The sequence below is a fragment of the Daphnia carinata genome, chromosome 8 (assembly GCF_022539665.2).
Source record: "Daphnia carinata strain CSIRO-1 chromosome 8, CSIRO_AGI_Dcar_HiC_V3, whole genome shotgun sequence".
Lineage (NCBI taxonomy): Eukaryota > Metazoa > Arthropoda > Branchiopoda > Diplostraca > Daphniidae > Daphnia > Daphnia carinata.
Window position 1 is genome coordinate 6242388 of NC_081338.1, and position 20911 is coordinate 6263298.

At 40.1% G+C, this 20911-nt stretch overlaps 1 protein-coding gene and 1 pseudogene across 1 annotated transcript; both read left to right on the forward strand.

The window, feature by feature from the left end:
• The first annotated feature begins 2513 nt into the window (after positions 1 to 2513).
• On the forward strand, positions 2514 to 9050 carry LOC130700394 (inositol hexakisphosphate kinase 1-like; annotated as a pseudogene).
• A 5250-nt stretch (positions 9051 to 14300) lies between these two features.
• LOC130700383 (inositol hexakisphosphate kinase 1-like) lies at positions 14301 to 17957 on the forward strand. The gene is made up of 7 exons (XM_057522428.2): positions 14301 to 14489; positions 14547 to 14673; positions 15159 to 15282; positions 15344 to 15414; positions 16138 to 16319; positions 16601 to 16806; positions 16866 to 17957. The coding sequence occupies exons 1-7, from the start codon at positions 14313 to 14315 to the stop codon at positions 17734 to 17736; spliced, it is 1758 nt and encodes a 585-aa protein (XP_057378411.1). The 5' UTR covers positions 14301 to 14312; the 3' UTR covers positions 17737 to 17957.
• Positions 17958 to 20911: the final 2954 nt, after the last annotated feature.

The window sequence follows — 20911 nt, forward strand, 5'->3', positions numbered from 1 at the left end:
AGCAATACCAACGGGCTCACACTTTCTGTCTAAGGAGAAATTCACCCATCGTAATAGTCCATCCTCTATTTCTACAGTTTAATGTTACAGAACGCCCACAAGATGTTGACGTTTATGTAAGCTTAATCGTCGATGGGTAATGATTCGTTACTAGGCAAAAACCTTAATTGTAATGCCTTAAAATTTAGAACTAAATGAAGTACGTCAGTTTAAAACACAAAAAACCGATATTACCTTTGATTCGAAGACATTAAAGGAACCTGTGTCAATTAATCCAAGTTGAGTAAATAATGGATTTCTTGTAGCTATGCGTTGATGTAACGGATATCGCGTTGTTCTCCACCTTCGATTAACTAAATTAAAATAATACAAATTTAGAAGATCCTTCCCTCGACTTTTGTTCAGAGATTACAACTCCTTAATCAAAACTTGCATTTCAAACTTGGCGTGCGTAAGCAATGAAATTCACCAAGAAATAGGCGGTGGATGGGTCTCGTTTCTTCTTTAAGCCAATAGCGGCGACAGTTTCACTCGTGGATATGAAGAGCTGTTTCCATAAACGTTGACTGAACTCGATTTTTACGGCAGCGAAAAAAAGAAATTAAACTTACAAAATAAGAACACTATTTAGTCGCATAAACACTGAACTCTTTAGCGAAACCTAGTCAAGTTCGTTAATGAAAAATTGTTACTTTCTTTGTCTTTTCGTTCGTCACGTTTTAACATCAAGTAGACGAAATGAATGCTTATTTGTATTTTAGAATTTGTTACTACTGTCCGGTAGAGAACATTGTTCCTAACTTCAAAGGACGTAATAACGTAAGCGAGGTTAATCTTCATATTGACTGATGTTCTATTCGTCAATAATGGCCGAAAATAAAAACCACGCGATGAAGTTAGCTGCTAGATTAAAAAAATTAAATACCTTATTAGCAACTGATACAGCTGGATCCTAATGATGCAGTAACATCCGACACAATGCTTTTGAACTGCCTAAAAGTAAACACAAAGAAAGAAACCTGCAGTTATCCTCAATGCAAACAATACAAATATTAGAGCTCATTATAAATAAGCGTTTAATATATCAACTATCATCTTTATACCATTAAATACTATCTTAATAATCGACCACGGTCCACCAAATGAGGAAGCCACGTACGGCGCTACTGTCTTGTCAATTTGAGCTCATACAAAGATGTTCCAGTGCTTTTCCTTTAACGTCTTACCGACAAGTTTTTCATAGACAAACTCTAGGAACCATCTACATCTATATCTATTGCCCATAGTTCCCCCGTATAAACATTCTTGTTGCATCTCTGCCAACCGAAATAGTTAAAAGAAATGTTAACAATCCTTAACCTGCTTGCTTTATCTACAGGCATGTATACTTTGCAAGCAAATTTCACTTGGCACACGCAATCACATTATCACATGTCGATTGAATTTACTTTTTACAAATCGCAATTAGTTCGATGTGGTGGATGTGGAAATGATTACCATTGTCCTGTTATCTGCGGGTGCAGAGCCTCAGCTGAACAGGATTGCAATGCTCCCACGACGTGAGCCACTCGAAGCACATCGCCCGATGTGGTAATTCCTGTTTGATTTGCCATATTTGTTAAATGCAATCACAGAACTGAAAACTAAATGCCAAAATGGAAATTGAATCAATATATTCAGAAAATTCAATTTCTAATAAATGAAATTTTACACAATTTTAATAAGATTCATTAATTAGAATACTTTAGTTTCTATTCATGCTGGTTTAAGTGAAGGTAAATGACAACACCACTAAACCGCCTTTTTTTCATTGTCTGCGAAAAGCAAGTGACGAACCGTACAGACTTGGGAAATGCCAGGCAAAAGAACTTTGGCAATGGTAGGGACAACATGGCAGTGCGTTGCAGTCAGACGTTACTTTTCTATCGTTGAATTCCTGTACGTTTTAGATTATTTCTCTTAGAAATTTTGCATAGCGTTTTGAAAGAGTTGTCGAGTGAACTTTTGAACTTGGTAATTTCGGTTGAATTTTGGCGGGGAGATGAGAAACAGCAACAAAACTCGTGACTGTAAAACGTTGCAAACCGTGTAGCGCCATTGCGGGCTGCGATCTTCCTGGCACACACGTAGAACACGGTGGATTTTAACTATTACGTTATAACGTGAGAACTTGTGGCAGCTTCTTGACTGGACTGGAAACACGAGGAAGAACATGCTGGAGCTGAAATGGTTCATCTTCGGGCGCTCATTTTCCTGGCCATTTTGGGCTTTTTGTTAACCAGGTAATTTCTTTTATCTTTTTATTAATGGAATGCAATAGGATTAAGTTGTAGTTAATTAATCGTTGAGCGTTCCAAAAGTGCATTTTTCCTCCTGAGTCCCTATCACAGAAGACATAAAGCATAATCCTGTGCATCATTATTTTATATATTGGCTGATTTTGCTCACTGGGGTAATTTTTTTTTATTTGGACATTCCATTTTCCAATACTGATTTATTTCGAGCGGGAATTTTAAGTAAAGAAAGCATTGCGAGCGTTTGGCCATCTGGCGGGTGAAAAGCCATTAAGCGAATTTGGCCACTCTTCCATCTAGCGAGGAATCTCAGAAATCGAATGATTTTAAATGATACAACCGGTAAATTCTTCAAACTGCATTACTTTTTCCTTCTTCACAACATCGGTTCAGACTTTTCTACATTATAGCAGATTATTCTGGGCATCTACTTGAACCCTATAACGGGTACGAAGGTGAATGGTGCACTGTGCCTTTTCCTGCCGCATCATTTCCTGCTTTCGTGTTTCAGTTCATCCTAGGAAACAGCTTTCGCCTGCCAAAAGTTAAAGCAAAAAAACGAGTACACAGCAAACTAAACAAAGAGGAAGAATCACGTCCACCACATTTTAACATGGTGTTTTCAATCTGTTGACAGTTCGATCCCGCTTTTCGGCCGATTGGTGGTGATGATGTTTGCATGCTGAGTTGCAGTGGCTCTTTATCCAGTTCCAGCAGCAACTGACTAGTTTATGCGAAGCTTCCTTTCCCGATTGGGTAAACACTTGGCATGTTACACGACTTGACTGGTAAACCATTTTCTTTTGTTTACATTTCCAGGTAAACATCCGTGGCTCCGCACGTCCTAGTAAACAACAACAGATTTTATTATCCGTGAATTCTACCCACACGGCGTTTTGCCATCCGCTTAAAATGGGCAATTTTTGGACGCGCACGACGACTCACCAATTCAACTGCATCACCGTGAGTCCTTTAAATTTTATTACGTCTTTCGTAAATTCATGCTATAGAACATTGCCTCCGTGTCAGATCACTTTCGTGATCTATTCAATGTTTCAGTAACACGGTAGACGCTGTTAGATTGCGGATGTCAGGTGGGATGACCGATCTAAATTTCCCAATCAGAAATCACGCACGTTTCTGGGGGATTCCCGTTTTTTTTTACTGCGTCCATTCAATACGGGAAATCTAGCCGGAAGAGCCGTGGTCCTTTATAGAAAAAAAAAAATAGGTTTCCGCAATGTAGGTGAATGTCACTTATCCTCAATGCGGATCTCGCTTTTCACATCCGCAATTCGTGTGACCCGCCTTTCCTACATAACCACAAAAAAAGAGGGGCCTAAGCTAATGGCGGGAAGGACCTTGCCCAGGTAACCCAGCTCACATGGACAATAAGTTTTTCTATACAAGACGGTTAAGGGAAGGTCATTAGACAGGCGGAAATGGACATCCGTCTGCGTGAGGACTTTGAACTCGTTTCTACCTCCCCCTCCAAAATTCCATAGAGTTTAGTTACTTTTCCCTCCTAAAGTAATTAGGTTTAACCTTGGCCTAAATTTTGCTGGAACAATCCGACAAGAAGAAAAATGTGTTTTGTCTGGATGGTCGGATGAAGCGATTTTTCTTTCCAACGTGTCAGTAGGGTGTTTGAAACGCACCCTATAACCTTTTCGTAACACTCAACTCTTTGTTTATTCAGCTGGCCACCATTTTTATTTTTTCACGCTGCTTTTATCCGGTTCGGGAGGCGTGCCGACGCAAATTGAATTGAAACAAAACAGTTCAGGCGAGTAGCGAATTATCTAACGCGCAATTGTCTGCCGCGGGCCGTTTGAATATTAAACACCCACCGTGATTTTTCGCATTCAAACGAGATTCGGAAATTCAATCGTGAAATTTTTGTTTTTCAGACTGCAAACAGAAGTCTATTTATTTTGCTCAAGGCCAGTGCGATCCTCCCGACATGGGGATATGAATCTTTTTCACAATGCTCATCGTGACGTCATGTTTCATGCCGGCAGATCAAGCAGAAAAAAAAAAATGAAACAAGTCAAATGGTTGCTGTCACGGCACGATTGATCGTATGTACCATGACCCACTTTATTGTGTAACCGACCAAAATTTTTTCAATTGCGTGGGCGTCGGGAGCACCCAATCTCCCGCATTTATTCCTTTCTCGCATTACACACGTCCCGCACGCAGAAAGAAAAGACGCCAGGGGATTTAATTAATCGTTTTGGTAGGGCTCGCATAGAACACCAGGGGCTTATCTGTTGTGACGTTCAAGATTCTTTAACAACACGAAAAGGATCTTGATAACCTAGCGTGAACAAATGTCGTGAAAACAACAGGTTGTTTTGCAAGTTAGAATCGGTTTGTTTATGACATCAAGGACAACAGTTAAAGATTATATGTCGTCAATCAGATTACTAGGTCGAGCCCCTTTTTTTTAAACTATCCGTCAGCCTAGTTTCGATAGTTTTCAAAAATGGCAACGAGCGTGAGAAACACAACGTGAAATTGTTCGCCGTCCTATGGAGACAAAGTCAGTCGTGTTTAGTCTGTCGTTCGATGCACATCTCTTGTTTTCTGTGTTCGTGGTTTAAAAAACCCTCGGCTTTCCCCGTGTTTTTAATTTTTCACGCGTGATTTTCCAGCACGTTGTGTTACGTCATTGTGTTACTAGGCGGGGGATCGTTGTAACAAATCTATTTTTTTTTCTGCGGTGCATATCTGATTTGTTTTGATTTGGCATCGTAACAAAAGAAGGGTGAATGTAATTGCAATTGTGCTATTACTATTATTATTACATCACGCCTTTTGGATTTACTACATTTAATAAGGTGAAATTTCCAAAAATTTTTAAAAAACCCGGATAATAAGAATGATTTTATAAGGCCCCCATTTTTCGCGATGTTTCGTGCAGCAAAAACCAGTTGAGACGATTCAAGGTCTTTTCGTGATTTCTATTTTTACAAGGGGATTATTATCCTTGACCGTGAGCAATTGGAATCGATTTCACTAGCGCAGCTTTCGTTTTCTTTGTTGTGTGCAAAATTTCTCCATGGCCAGAGGAAATGTACTTTCACTTGTTTATTTATACAAAGTGTAAATTACCTGCCATAGTTCAAAACGATCGCTTCGTGACGGCGTTATGATTGCCTGTCTCCATGGTAACACGGAAGAGAGGGACCCATACCAAACAATTCAGTTATTTATCATTTTCTTCACTGAAAGTGAATTGCATCGTATTACTTTCATAATTTAAAAGAAATAGTGAAAAGCACGGGAAATCCTAACTCTCCTCAAATCAGTCACGTGACGTTCGTTCTTTTCACGAAAAAACGTGATATGATGACGTCATCCACTTTCAGGGCTTCTGTCGTCCGATGGTAAAAAAAATAAAAATACTGCACGTGTTTCGATAAAAGAATGTGTTTATCTCTTTGCAAGTCTACGGGTTTCTTGGCACGAGTCAATAGACTTAAGCAGAAATCAATGCCTTTGTGCATTTACGAATCACTTTGCTAATTAAAATCGTTATGACACACGCTGATGCAATTTTTGTTCTTTAGTTGGACGGATGGAATGGTGTCCTGGACAGTGATGGAAGAGGCTGCTGTTCCACCAATGGCGATGGATCGCATTAAAAAGTATTCATTTCAAGAGGATCGTCTTCAGTCCAACATGAACAAGCAGACGAAAACATTCGCAGCTGGTCCACTTCTGCGGCCCTTCTGCCACCAGGTGAGATGATACCTTTTACATTGGCTTTGCCGATTATGACTAATTATAAGAGAAGGTTGGTGGTCACACCCAATTCCTGCAGTTGGATCAATCGACCGTTTGCAAACCTCTCATTCCGCGAGAGTTGAGCTTCTACCTGAACGCCCCGCCCGAGATCCGCACTTTGCGCCCAAATGCAAAGGTAATCAATTAAAAAATCAAGGTCCATTTTTGTAAAGAGGGAAATTAATTAATGTTACTAGTGGTGTAATTAATCAATCTTTGCCGAAGAAAAATATTAACGATTTGAAAAGCAGCTGTTTTTCAATGCGTTCGATGTAAAACAAGAAGTCGGCACAAACGGGAGACAGAAATATCCGTGCACGTGTGTTTCGAAGGTCGTGAATTATGTCACGCCATTTGTAGATAAAGAAACAAAAATGTGCGCCAACAAGACGAACGACCGTTGTCACATCCCAAATTCCCTGCGTGTCAATGTCCTGTTTTATGCCTACGCATTTTTTAAAATTTGGGATACTTGATCGGATGATGTTGATTTGCGTACACAGGAGTGATCCAGACGTGGCACCAGGAAGGACGTCAGTACTGGAGGCGATTCGCCATGGACGAAGTCAGCGTCACAGCCCATCGTTCGCAAATCTCATGTCATCGAACTAACCGTCACGATGCGCCATTGAGGTAATCCGCAACAAGACGTGATTATTCCCACAATTTAATTATTTCACGATCACGCAGGATATCACTAGCCGACTATGAAGGCATTTCTTATCATCCGGCACATACCTACACCGACGGATCATCTCAATGTGAGTGTCTCGGTTATTTTCGCATGTTACGGTTCACTGATTACGTAAATTTATCTACACGACGCCTTGCTGGCCTCACAAGTTACGTGTGCCAAATGACAGACAGCTTCTCTTTTGAATATTTTTCAATAACAAAAATTGTGCACATATTCATATTCTTGGCCGTCTGCCACTTAATTTGTCAGCTAGCAGACTGACATGAAATTCGAAATCGTTAAATGAAATTTAACGAACGTTTCTGAATATCGCCAGACGTCCAAGGTAGGGGAGCGGTCGTGATTGTTGTTACCTAGAATCGATCCATGTCGAGTATCAATTAGGAACTGGATAAAACCCGAAGACTTCTACTTATAAATTAATTTCGTGATTGAAACGGGAGTTTACAATCAAATGAAACGATGCCTTTTCATTGCAGTTTTCCTGATGCTGGAGAATGTGGCGTCCGCTTCCAAGTTCGAAAGGCCGTGCGTTCTCGACTTGAAGATGGGCACCCGGCAGCACGGTGACGACGCGTCGGCCGAGAAGCGAAACCGGCAAATGGCCAAATGCGCCGCAAGCACCTCGGCTTCGCTCGGAGTCCGTCTCTGCGGCATGCAGGTATCTTGAAGGTCCTTTTAAACCACTTTCCTCCTACCGGATCCCCTCCACTTCCAACATATTTTCACGGTTGCAAATCATCCTAAAGATATTTAAATAATTGCTTTTTAAAATAGTTGGGCCGTTCAGTTTTCTTGGCTGGCCCATCGTTTGGTAAATAGCCAATGGGATCGACATTGGCCAATGTTTATTTTTGTTATCAATTTTCTATTTTCATGCATAATTGGCGGACAAACGTGTAAATTTCTGTTGCAGGTGTACGAGTCGACGACGGGCAATTTCGTTAGCCGCGACAAATATTTTGGCCGGCGGCTCGACGCGGACGGACTGCGTAAGGCGTTGGTCCAGTTTTTCGCTAGCGGAGGCGCCCGACGTTCCGCAATCCTTGATGCTATTCTTGAACGACTTAAACTCCTACGCAAGGTCGTCGAACAACACGAGACGTTCCGTTTCTATTCCAGGTCTTGTAATTAATTGACGGACCTGATGTCAGTTCATAAATTATTTTTTTCTAAATTGTCCAGTTCGCTTTTGATCGTTTACGAAGGCTGCGATGAACGTTGTGAATTTCTTCTTAGCCCGGATTTTTATTTCCTCAATCCGGTTGGCAGACGATTTAATTCAGATTGCGGATGGGGAAGGACAAGTTATGACACAAGTCCTATTCGCTACGCAAATGAAGTGCCCAAATTTGAAAAAATTGGCCGTCCCGAGCAGAATGATTACGACTCGTTATCTATCACGTCGAGTGACCTTACAGATAGCTGTGACACTCAATCATTCAGTACGAGTCCGCAATCAGTCGACAGTGGACTTGATTGCCTCATGGTGGATCAAAGCATCACAGACAGCTGGACGAGTGTTGGCCATTTTAAAAGACATTCGTCGCCTGCTAGGATGATGGAATATAAATACGTTGATCAATCGACAGATAGCACCGACGTTTCATCCGTGGTCCGCCATCCTGGAAGCGTAATCCGTAAGGTGATGAAACGATCGGTTACAACTAGTTATACGGACAGCGAGGAAGAAAGCGATGTGATGTGGCAACGTCAGCTGGATGATGGCCAGCAGGTTTCGGCGGCATTTTCAGGCGAAGAGAATGGCGAATTGACGCCCGTGCTGGAAGTGAGCCGGGCGGAGGAGTTCACAGCAGATGGGAGCCAAACCAAACGCCGAATGATGGATGAAGACAAAGCGAGTCCGGCTAGCAAGGCGGGTAATTGCTGGGCGGATTGCGTCGATGTCCGCATGATCGATTTCGCCCACACAACATTCTCCGGATACCTCGGACTCGACGAAAGGATCCACTGGGGTCCCGATAACGGATACCTCTTCGGTCTTGAAACTTTAACGGACATTTTGTGTGCGCTTTGAGAAAATTCTGCAAAATTCCCGATGCCTTTCATCCGCAAAGATGATCTGACAACGTTGCACTCCGAATTTCTTTAAAGTAAAAATGGCAAACTGTAATTGTAAATAATTGAGTATGCGTCCAGTGAATATTGCAATAGTAAAATGCTGACTTGAAATACAATGCCGTGAATGGTGAGCCACGGGACCACAAAGGGGTCCCGCATGCTATTCACGAACGAAATCGAACCAAGGTTAATGGCTTCTAACGATACAACGCCATTTTCGAACGTCTAAATGACTTCATAAAAGACTATGGCAAACAAGACGATGCCGCTGTTGCATCGACTTTCTGAACCCCACCTTAGGGCGTTACCCCAACGCGGTCAAAAACTGTCCCGACGTCATTTGATTTGCAAGTTTTTTTTTTCACATTGTTGTGGCGGACGTAGTAAATACGCAGTGGGATAAACGCGTAATTTCTAGATATGTCGGGGTAAAAGCATCTGATTACTTGATGCGCACTGCTGGATGTCATTACAACTATCTGACAACAGAGTCGTCTCGGGAATCGGATGATGTTTGCCCGATTTTTGCAGATTATAAACAATAGAAATGCTGTAAGAATCATCTTTTGAAAGAGAAAATCTAGTCGATTGGATTGTAATTGATGCTAATAGGTCGTAGACTTGCAAAAATCCAATACCATGTGAATGTAAACATCCTCTGGCGTGACAAAATCGTGTCTTGTTTGATCTGCCTTCTGGATATACCGGAAGTTTACGGCCCCGTTTCAAGATAACGTGTAATGTTTTCAAATTTCTTTTTGAAATTATATGTTAAGAAAATTTAACTGACAAATGAGCTCTAACGAAATTTTAACGTTACGAAAAATCGTGATAACCCCCAGTAACAGAGAGCTGATTTTGCTCCTTTTGCATGATGTTTAATACAAGTAGGCACGTTAATGAAGTCTGCCATCTCTAGTGTTTGTTTTCCGGAGAATATTCCAGTTCAAATACGGTTCTATGCTCGTCCAACAGTTTATGTCACTCCAACAGTAATAACTCAAGTATTTTAAACAACTTGACGAATTCTGAAGTACATGATGGATGGAGGTCAGTACTTTACTCAATAAAGTTATCTATTAAATGATTCGCATGTTCTGAAACTTGGAACGTGTGAACGGAGTTTTCTTAGCGTAAGTGTATTAGGTAGAACGTGTTGAATTGGATTTAGTTTCATTTTCCATAATGTTATTTACTACAAACAATACTGTTCTTAATTGTAAAGTAACATGTACACCGTTTAAGTGCCATCATCTTGAAAACCCCCATCGTATAGTACTTTTCCCTTAAAAATAATCATTTTTCGTCTCATAATAATCTGGGGGTGGGTGGGTGTTTATGGGGAGTAAGCATGGCTATTGATACACTGGATATTTGACTTGTTTAAAAATTCTCAATATTTCGAACTTTACTGATTCATTGTTTCCAGTTTATGAAAATTTGTCAATGAAAAAGTGAACTGTGATCCACGTTTTATGAGGTATCGATACAATGAAAAAAATTTTCAAAGTAATACTATCTTGTTTGTTTTACTAGAGTTTTAGTAACGACAAGAACGTCGTCCATTGTAAGGCAATTGAATTGTTGATATCCTGAAAATTACAACCGCTAAACTTCTCTTTGTTCGCAAAAATGAAGATGGTGCACACGTGTACGTCGGAACCTGAAGGTAAGATACTATTTCCTCTTTTTTAAAGTTAGTCGATGTTGGCTTCGATGTGCTGTTAGTATGTAAATTTTGTTCGAGAACCACTGGCCAAATGTCTCTTTTTCACTGAACATGTGACAATTGAAACGAAGGAACCTAGTGTGACGATTCACATAAAACTAAGAAGTTAGCGTGACTCATCTTACTTTCCGCCATTAGACTTTTTTTTTTTTCTAATCGATACAGAACCCTGCAGAATTGTTGAGAATTCATGAGAGCTGTAAATGTATGTTCTATCAGTACGCTGTTGATGATTGCCTGTGTGTTTGACACCATCATGATTTTTGTACGTGATGTTGAATATGTTGGTTCTTTAGCTTAGTTGGGTTTGTTCTACCGAAACGACATCCGTTTACGTAATGAATGAGATCTACGCGTTTCTCCTCTCGACCTTCCAACCCAGTTTCAGTTAAAATTATTTTCGAATTTTCCAGCTGTTTCCATGGTGCTAAAATTTTAAAAATTGCCTAACTCAATGCTTTTGAACTTAACTTTCGTTGTTTTATCAGGTTACATACAGTTAAATTCTTGATTATCACATTTGCCAAAACATTTGTAAATTCCAACATCAACGTTGTAGGGTAAACTTTCTTGAATATTCACTACTTTCATTTCCTTTGACTAAAGCTAATACTTTCGAATAGGATGAGGAAGTTGATAGCTAGGGCAAAAACGGTACAAACGGAAATTTGAGACAGAACAGTCAATTTCCCTTTGTGAAAATCCAGGACACTCAAACAGTCCGCTAGATTGCGTCTGCGCGTGCAGCTGGGAGCGGTAGGGAAAGACCCTTGCCTTTTACTTAGCCCACCTGGGTCGCTCCCGCTACGTTGGTTTTGTGAATGTACGCAGCAGTTGGCCTTTCGGGAGGGAAGACCGTAGATGTGCGTGATATAACAAAAAGGGGTATACATAGTGGGCTAGTGCAGGGTCTCGTTCATAGAGCAGCCGCTCGTCAGTGAGTCAACACGTCGACATTTTTCCTCCGCTTGTTTGTTATCTATTCGAGTGTACTTCAAAAGACAACATTGCCATTTGGTGCTTTCCTGTTCAAGTGCGTGCCATCGTCTTAAAATTTATTTTAAACATTTTGTGTAGGCCCCTCTGCTCGGTAAAATTATATCCGGGTAAGTTGCGTTTGTTATCTCTTAAATTTGTGACATACAGCGGTTAACAAGGTTAAGGAAAATAAGTGAAAAAGGATGTGGCTCATGCCATGACGTCATTTACAAGTGCCGGTCGAAATGCGGTTATCCCGCAAACCTTACCCGACCGCGAACTTGATTAAGGGGTTATTCGTTTAATTACAATTGAGATAATTTTGCTGACATGTAAATTTCAGGATTTCTAGTTCTTTTTCTCTATTGGTTGACACGCGGGATCAATACTGTCGGGATTTTTGTTTTACTAGTAACAGCTGTTTTTATGCAGTTGTTGAGACGTCGCATAAAAGTTGTTAAACAGTCGTGAGAATGTCAGGCATTTCCAAGGTTGGTTGGATATAGAGGAAGCGGGCAAATGACCGCGTGAGTGCGCTCACCTCTCAATTCGGTCGGTGTGCTGTTTCTTTCGAAACCTTTTGCTTTTTGTTTCAATCACGAATAGAACCTAATTATCCGTAATACTAGAAAGAATGCGTGATTGATAACACCTTGACGAAATAACGGGATAACTCCCATTTTGATTCACGCTTATCTCTGCCCATTTTTTTGTAATCCACTGAAAGTATTCTCAAGAATTAATGGGAACGTTTCTCCTTGTCCCGAATTTATCACGCACGACTTTTTTTTGTTTCTATGGAAAAACATTGATGGCCTGCATTTCGTGCGAACCTTAATCCCGCCAACTGATCTCTCACATTCCGGAACTTGACTTTGTTTTACCATGGGGTAGGGGAGGGGAATCCTCTTAGAACGTGAAGAGCGAGTATATTCTTTTGTGTTGGCGTGACAATATCATTACAAACTATTCCAATTAAAAATTTAGAAACGTTTAAAAAGCGATTTTTTCTTTTACACACTGCGGGATTTTGCTTGACTGTTGCCGTGTGTTTAATGACGTCAACCAGCTGTTTCGGTCGTGCCGATTTCTTTGTGTGTCCCGCAGCGTTCATGCCGCCGAATTTTGTTTTTCTGCTGGGCACCTCCCACTATCCCAGCTAGACAAGCAGTCGCCAATTATATTCTATTCTTTTTTAGAAGCCGACTTTGGAATTGCGGTTGCCAAAAAAAATTAGAGTCGGCACTGTCAAAAAGAAAATCCTTCGCGGTAGGGGTTTTCTGGAACAAATGCTTTTTTTTTTTTTTTACATTTCTCTAACGAACGATGTATTTTTCTTTTTTTCATAATAAGAAAGAACAAGGCAGGGTAGATTGATCTCGACAGTTGTCTGCTAATGGCTCCCGGGTTTCTTATCGAATGCACGAAGATTCACGATCACGTTGGGGAAGATGGGGTGGGGTGGTGAAAGTAACTGGAACAGGATTGAATGCCGCTTGGATTGATCGATGTACCATGACCTACTTTCCCGAGAAACAATTACCAGAAGACAACTGCGGGACTCACGCATAGAAATCAATTAAAAACAAGTTTAAAGAATTTAATGTCTGCGAAAATGGGCAATCATTGTGTGTTTTCCCATGACGTTTTAATCTCGTCATAAGGTTATAAAGACAGCCGTTTATCTGTTGAGCAAACCGACAATAACAACAACAAACAAACAAAAACGATAGCGAGTGTCGCAAGTTCACTAGACGGTCTAGTGACGTAGTTATCGAGTGCACTATACAGTCGAATCACGCGTGAGTTATCGGGCATAAGCATTTCAGTTGTCGAGTCGTACGGTTTGCTCGTTTTCAAAGGAGCCGTGATTGGCGCGTGATTCTCGCAATCCTTTAATTTGTTACGACATTTGTTGGCTCGTGACACGAACCGTATGTCCAAAAAAAAAACTTGGTGATATAGAACAAAACCAGAACAGATTGGTTTTCAAATAAGGAAATCGAACTTTACTTTGTTGGTATCACGAATTTCAGTGTTCAATCGTTTGTGAAACAGGGTGTCGAATCGAGTGGGTTAAAGATACTTTCAACTGTTAATTTTCTGTTCGATTATTTTTGCAAGGTAATGGTTTCGAATTGCATAATAGCCCAGGTAGATTACTGTCCTATTTTTTGTCCTGCGTGTGGCAATTCGTTTTTCATGATCAGTTTGCCCTCGTGCCACCGATATTCGAGGTTTCTCCTATTACATGAAATTTCGTTTCAATTGACATTTGCGCAATGGGATTAATCATCAAGGTTTGCCCCATTTGACACCGTAACATCAATATCCTTGACCGTGATCGGAACATGTTTTCGCTGGGCATTTGAAACAGTGCGATGTAAATTTATATTCCATTTAATGGAGTACAACGTTTCGCTTATCCGGATGAAAATGGCAAATATTAGGAGAGTGGGGTTTCCCCTTTCAGGTTAAAAATGAAGAAAGAAACGTAGTAACTCGCCATTTTGAGCTTGTGAAATCACGAGGTAAACGCTGGCTGATTTTACAAAGAGTTTTCTATGACGTCATTCTCTGATGACGTGTCTCGTCTACTCAGCACTTTCCGTACCACTCGTTCATTTTTTTTTTATCTTTTGCCAAACTTGTAAAGAAAACAAACTCGGAAATAGCCACATGCAAACTTTCACTTTAAATTTTAATTGAAAAATTTTTATCGATGCAGTTGGCGTATGGAATGGTGTGTTGGGCAGTGAACGACGAAAAAGCTGTATTGGATTCAGCAACCGCCCTTAGTAATAAAATGGAAGTCCAACCCAACGCTAAAAAATGCAAATTCCAAGATCAGTCGGAAATGGAGCTGCCATGTCTTCCTGCAGATCCGTGTCCGGAAATGCGTCCTTTCTGCCATCAGGTGAGTGAATTAATAAGTTCAAACTGAACCTTCAATTTTAAAATTTCCATTTTGAAGGTCGGAGGACATACCCAATTTTTGCAGCTGGATCAGTCCACCGTTTGCAAGCCTCTCATTCCGCGGGAGTTGAGTTTTTATCTGAACGCACCAGCTGACATTTGCACCTTTACACCCAAGTGCAAAGGTAAACGACGCGTAGCAATATCGTAGTCTATTTTAAACAAACTGATTAGCCAAATCATAAATAGGACAATTCTTAATAGTCATTTGTATACTAATGATTTGGGATCACTGTATGATATTTCATGTCTGAATTTTGAACCGAGATAATTACTTTACTGACGTCACTTTCTATGTGAAAGAGTGTAATGGTGTTCTCCAAATAGAGCACGAAGGATTCTTTTCGAGTGAAAAATGAAAGAAACAAAAGAAAAACGATGCGTTTTTCTTCAGACGCCAAAAACTTTTGGACAGAAATATCCTCCCACCCACGACGGCCCTTTTGTCGGCTCTCGTGCTACAAAAAAAAATTGACAAAAAGAAGGCGATGTCAGTAAAGATAAACGGCTGGATTAAATTCCTATACAAATCCTGATGGATGGACTATTTAGAGCTTTTTGCAATCCTTTGTTTTATCGTGAGCGTTTACCATTTTCTTTAATTATTCAGGTGTGATCCAGACGTGGCACCAAGAAGGTCGTCAATACTGGAAACGATTCGCAATGGATGAAATCAGCGTCACGGCCGATCATTCAGAAATCTCTTCCAATACTCGGCACGATGCTCCATTGAGGTAACGTGCTACAGCGAGTTTTTAATTTAATTACAAAATTAAATATTCAATGGTCTTGTAGGATATCTCTGGCCGGCCATGAAGCCATTTCTTACCATCCTGCGCACACCTACACTGATGGATCATCTCAATGTGAGTTTTCTCTCCAAAAAAGAGATCTTTCTTTGTTTTTTGATGGGCTATTTTCGTATGGTCGGCGCCCCCGTCCATTTCACTAAGTGTGTGTGTGCCAGATCTCTCTTCCACTTTTGGTTGTTTTTAATAGAAAATAGTTGGGCTACTCGCCAGATTCGTGTTCCTCTACACGTTCGTGAATTTGTCTGAAGCTTTTCTCTTTCAATTTCGTGTCGGCAAAAAAAAACGATGAGGTACATGTACGAGTAGCCTCTCCGCCTTATTTAAATTTCTATTCCGCATGACCGACTTGACGTGATCAATTTCTTAATCAGAGGTTAGAAAATTCTTTTTCGTCGGTATCAAATAGGAAGGAGGTAGCAAACTTTTAAAGACCTTGCATTCTACGACATCAAAATATGCTGACTTTCAGAAGAAAATGAATTGCAAATTTATGATGGCATCCCAAGGTTAACAATTTTCCACCTGTCGATTTTTGGCGCTGCTACGCCATTTTTCGTTCGCTAATGAATTGGCAGCACGCGATAGCCATAAAGCGATTATTGCCCAATGTCAACTTAATGCTTTACCGTAACTATGCCAAGTGCGATATTAAAGGCCTCCTTTCAAAAAATATTTCCGCTTCCTCCTGTTGCTGGCCTCATTCCTTCCTGTAAAAGATTCAATCAATTCGCACGTGACAATTCAAGGAAATTTCTAACGATGTTTATAATTATTCAGTTTTCATGATGCTGGAGAACGTAGCATCCGCATCGAAATTCGAGCGGCCCTGCGTGCTGGACTTGAAGATGGGCACCAGACAACACGGTGACGATGCATCCGCCGAGAAACGGAACCGGCAAATGGCCAAATGCGCAGCTAGCACTTCCGCTTCTCTCGGACTCCGGCTCTGTGGCATGAAGGTATGTAGTCTGGCTCATTATCTTTCGATCATCTTCCACATCTGCTAAATGCTAAGCTTTTGCGCCATTTTTAAAAATTAACATTGCGAAGTTGATGTTGTTCAATGTCTTCCTGGCTAGTCCGGCCATTTGGTAGACGGCCAATAAGTTTGGCATCAGTTTTAAAAAAGCTAAGAATATAAAAGACAACCCATTTTCTTTTTCTAAATTTGCGATCATCTATTTTTATTCTGGGCCATCTGGTTTTCTTTTATAATACTGACAATGTGTCAACTGTTCAGGTGTACGAAGCCACATCGGACAAGTTCTTTGTCCAGGACAAGTATTTTGGAAGGAGACTTGATGCTGATGGACTACGTAAGGCGTTGGTCCAGTTCTTCGCTAGTGGCGGGGCTCGTCGTGCTGGAATTATTGGAGCCATCCTGGAACGTCTGAGGCTTCTCCGCAAAGCTATTGAACAGCAGGACACATTTCGATTCTATTCGAGGTACATTATCTCAACTAGATTTAATTGAACATTTTTAACTAACGGGAAAATTTGCATAGTTCTTTGTTGATCGTCTACGAAGGATGCGATGAACATTGCGAATTTTTTCTCGGTCGTGATTACCATTTCCTCACTCCTCCACTTGCTAGACGATCTAGCGAGCCGGAGTCAACTGATGTGAGTTGTTACAAACCAGCGAGATGCAGCTCGGACGCGCAAATTCCACGACTAAATGAAGTGGCCATTCCAAGCCAAGTATCCATCGCAGACACTAACGATTGTTACTTGACGGACAGCTGTGAAACTCAGTCTTTTGGTACGAGTCCACAATCCGTTGACAGCGGACTCGATTGCCTCATGATGGAACAAGCTTCGTCGCTGTCCAGCACCAATGAGTGCTGCTGGAAGGGTGTGAATGGCCAGGGCCGTTACAAGCCTATTTTAAAGAATTCATCGACGAGTTACGAGTGTGACAATTCAACAGACAGCACAGACAGTGGAGTCTTCTCTTTGCCAATGGTTAAACAGCAATTTAAAAAATTGAAGAAACAATCGACGACTTACACGGACAGCGAAGAAGAAAGCGATGTGATGTGGCTGGAGGATGGCCAGCAGGTTTCAATGGAGTTGTCAGGCGAGGAAGATGGCGAATTGACGCCCGTGCTGGAAGTCAGCCGGACGGAAGAGTTCACAGCAAATGGAAGCCAAGACAAACCGAATCCAGCTAAAGCGGATAATTGCTGGGCAGATTGTGTCGATGTCCGAATGATCGATTTCGCGCACACGACCTTCTCTGGTTACCTCGGATTGGACGAACGGGTTCATTGGGGCCCCGACAACGGATATCTTTTCGGTCTTGAAAATTTGACAGACATTTTAAGCGAATTGCAAGGATTTTCTGCTCATCAGAGAAACGCCTTATCTTATTGACAATTTAAATTACGCACTGGGACAGACAATATTTTTCAAAAATTCCAGATGACAATGATGGCGAACAAGTACAAATATGATGGACAAAACGAAAATTCAGACCTGTAAAGAAAACAAGGTCGGTTAAGAATTAGTGCAACGTTTTTTAATGTATGATCTTCATGTTATTTGGTTAATTGTAAATAATTTTTGTACTCAAAAACAATAAACACTGACATGGATATTGTGGATTGTAATTCTTGAAGATAACCAAAATTGTTGACTACTTAATTTTGCTATTGGAATGAGGTCAAAAAATTGGGTCTATCTCAGTGCGATCCTGATAACAATTGCATGTCATCGTTAATTTCGTGTCTTCTTCTAGTGATGAAGCTACACAAAAAAACAGGACGTTGGTATGAACATTCTGATAATGGCCAGAACAAAGTACGGGAGTCAAAAGTGCGTGATTCGCTATTAAAAAATAGGCAACAGAAAATAGCTGCGAGTTAACGTATTCATCATTACAGCGGCCGGATATCTATAAATAGCGTTCATTAGTATCCGGATCTTGTAACATGAAAGAGAAATGATAATTAAATAACAATAATGCAATTACTGCCTTTTGTCAGTCATTTCTTAAGGGTATTTTCTACAAAAGGTCGTCTGCTATTATAACATGAATCGATTCTAATTGGAAAGGAGGAAAATATTTTTTTTCGAGCAACTTCACGAGTTCATTTTTAGCCAATTGGATATATTTATTTAACGAGAATTTTCAGCGTAGCTGTTGTTTACGTCAACGGAAGTTCACCAAACATGTTTTGTTTGTTATTCTCTTGAACTACGCAGTTACGCAACTTCCAAACACTCCCAGTCTTTTGTTTAGAATTACCAGAAAAACTACGCAATTAACATTTCGTCAAACCATAGGGATAATTTAAACAAATCTACATCGTTTGTACCTTTATCTATGTTTGATTGTCAACATGTTTTCGTCTTGATGTTTTGATCTTTGAATCTCGTCTGATAACAACGAGACACATTTTACATATCAAGGGATTAAATTTTTGTAGTGCCCGTTTTCCAGCTCTGGAATTGAGACATGATCGATTTCAGGAAAATTTTTCCAAGAAAACTTGTTTACTCAGCCAGACCAACCCCCCCACAAGTTTTTCATGTGAGCTATAATAAATGGTGGCGTGAGAGAATTTCAAGTCTAGCGGCTGACATGTGAAACCTACAACACCACTAACACTCTGATTGAAAGTTAATCGATTCCTAACAACATTATATTTTTACTGAAATGTTTCCCATGTTAGCGTCCCTACGGTTGATGATATATGAAAATATCTTGTCTTTGATTTTAGAGTAAAAGTCACGTAAAAAAGACGTTATGGATGATGTAACTTTCTTGGAAAGGTTACTGGACCTTAAAAAAAAACGATTGATGACACGAGAGCTTTGAAACGCATTCGGTGGCAATTGCATATGTCAAGATAACACAACCGGGGAAGGGAAATCTCGGATGAAATTTGCAATTTTATCTAGGGTATCTAATCATCACAAATTGAGATCACAGACGTCCGTTGGATTGAATAACGGGAATATAGTACCTTGTGGGGGGGATTCCATCACTAATTAATAAACGATCTAAATGGGGACAAATACTTTAATATCATTTTTGGAGTAAAAAACCGGATGCAAGATGGCACCATTCTAGGATTCTTAGCTTATATTGCATTTATCGTTTGAAAAATCTGAGATCACATAACACAAGAATGACCCCCCCTGGTGTTATTGACGTAATTTTACCACTCAAACGATCCACGTGACGTACACTGTATAATTTGCGTTTTCCTTATATGTTGTCAGCCAATATTGAATTGCGTAATTCAATACTGGCTCTCAACATGTATCACACGACTATTTATCCACAATGAAATGCAAGTATCGTTCGTTGAGTGGTGACCGTATGGCAAAAGTAATCGTTAAAACAAAGGTGATAAAAGAAAATGGAATGACGAAGCTATAGTAACCTGTTTTTTTTTAAATCCAATGAAGAAAATCTTGTACACGCGGATGGGGTGGATCCTGCGTTTGTAGAATCGGAAGAAACTAAACTTATTGCCACTGTTGTCATTCTTTTTCGATTCACTATTTAAAGTTTAAACAACAAACTTTGGCTTCATCAATAAATCCTTTATCAGTTTGCAGACGACAGAAAAATCTAGAATATTAGACTTCATGTCGCACTGGTCCATTGGATACTGTTTACCAGATGAGGCTGTTGCCATAGCTACCTCCATGTTTATTGCAAAAACATTCCAAAAGAAAGAAAAGACTAACTAGGCTTTTAAAACATTAATAAATGATTGTCTAATGAAAAAACGGTGCGTAAATTTTTTTTATTCGAGAAAAAAAATAAAAAAATGACTCATGATTAAAAAATATTTCAGCACAATTATTAACAGAAAATGGCAACGTTTATCCTATTTTACCCATTATGGCGGCAGTGGCACACGAGAATTGGCACTTGATCAAGGATTATCGCCATCGCCGGATAACAAAAGGTAACTGGTGTCAAGAGATCCACATAGATTATCTATCTGTATCTGTGTAACCTTAACAAGTAAGATCTAAAACTTATCTTATTATAGTAAATTAAATCATGTTTAGTGTTACTGCACCTTTGTTACGCCATGTACGAAAAGAATATGAGTCGAATTTGGTCCATTTTGAAAGCCTTGTGATGAATAGCACGTGTGTTTGTGTCTCATCTTCCTAGAAGGTCAGAATTATTCAAGTATGTGGAGCATATTTTCATTTTTATCTAAAGAAAACTTTTTACTCGTATTCTTTATTTACCGCACTGGCAAAGCAAAAATGTTGTTTCTGGATGTCAAGAGATCATAGGGTACTATTTGTTCGACAAAGTTTGGCTGCTAGCCATCACTCCGAGTTAACGTGGTACTCGAAATGGGTTCCGTCTGTCAGACATAGGAAGACATTCTGTTATTAATAGACTTTAGTGCCAAGTAATCGTACAAGAATTATGGCACGGATTTTCAAATTTCAATAGTTCATCTAATATTCTCGCAGCAAATTTGTGAGTTAGCCATCTAGCGTTCAAATGTAGTCCATGTTGGGTGGTGAGTCTTCTGCGCGGTTTACAAGTTACATTGTTTGAGCTAAA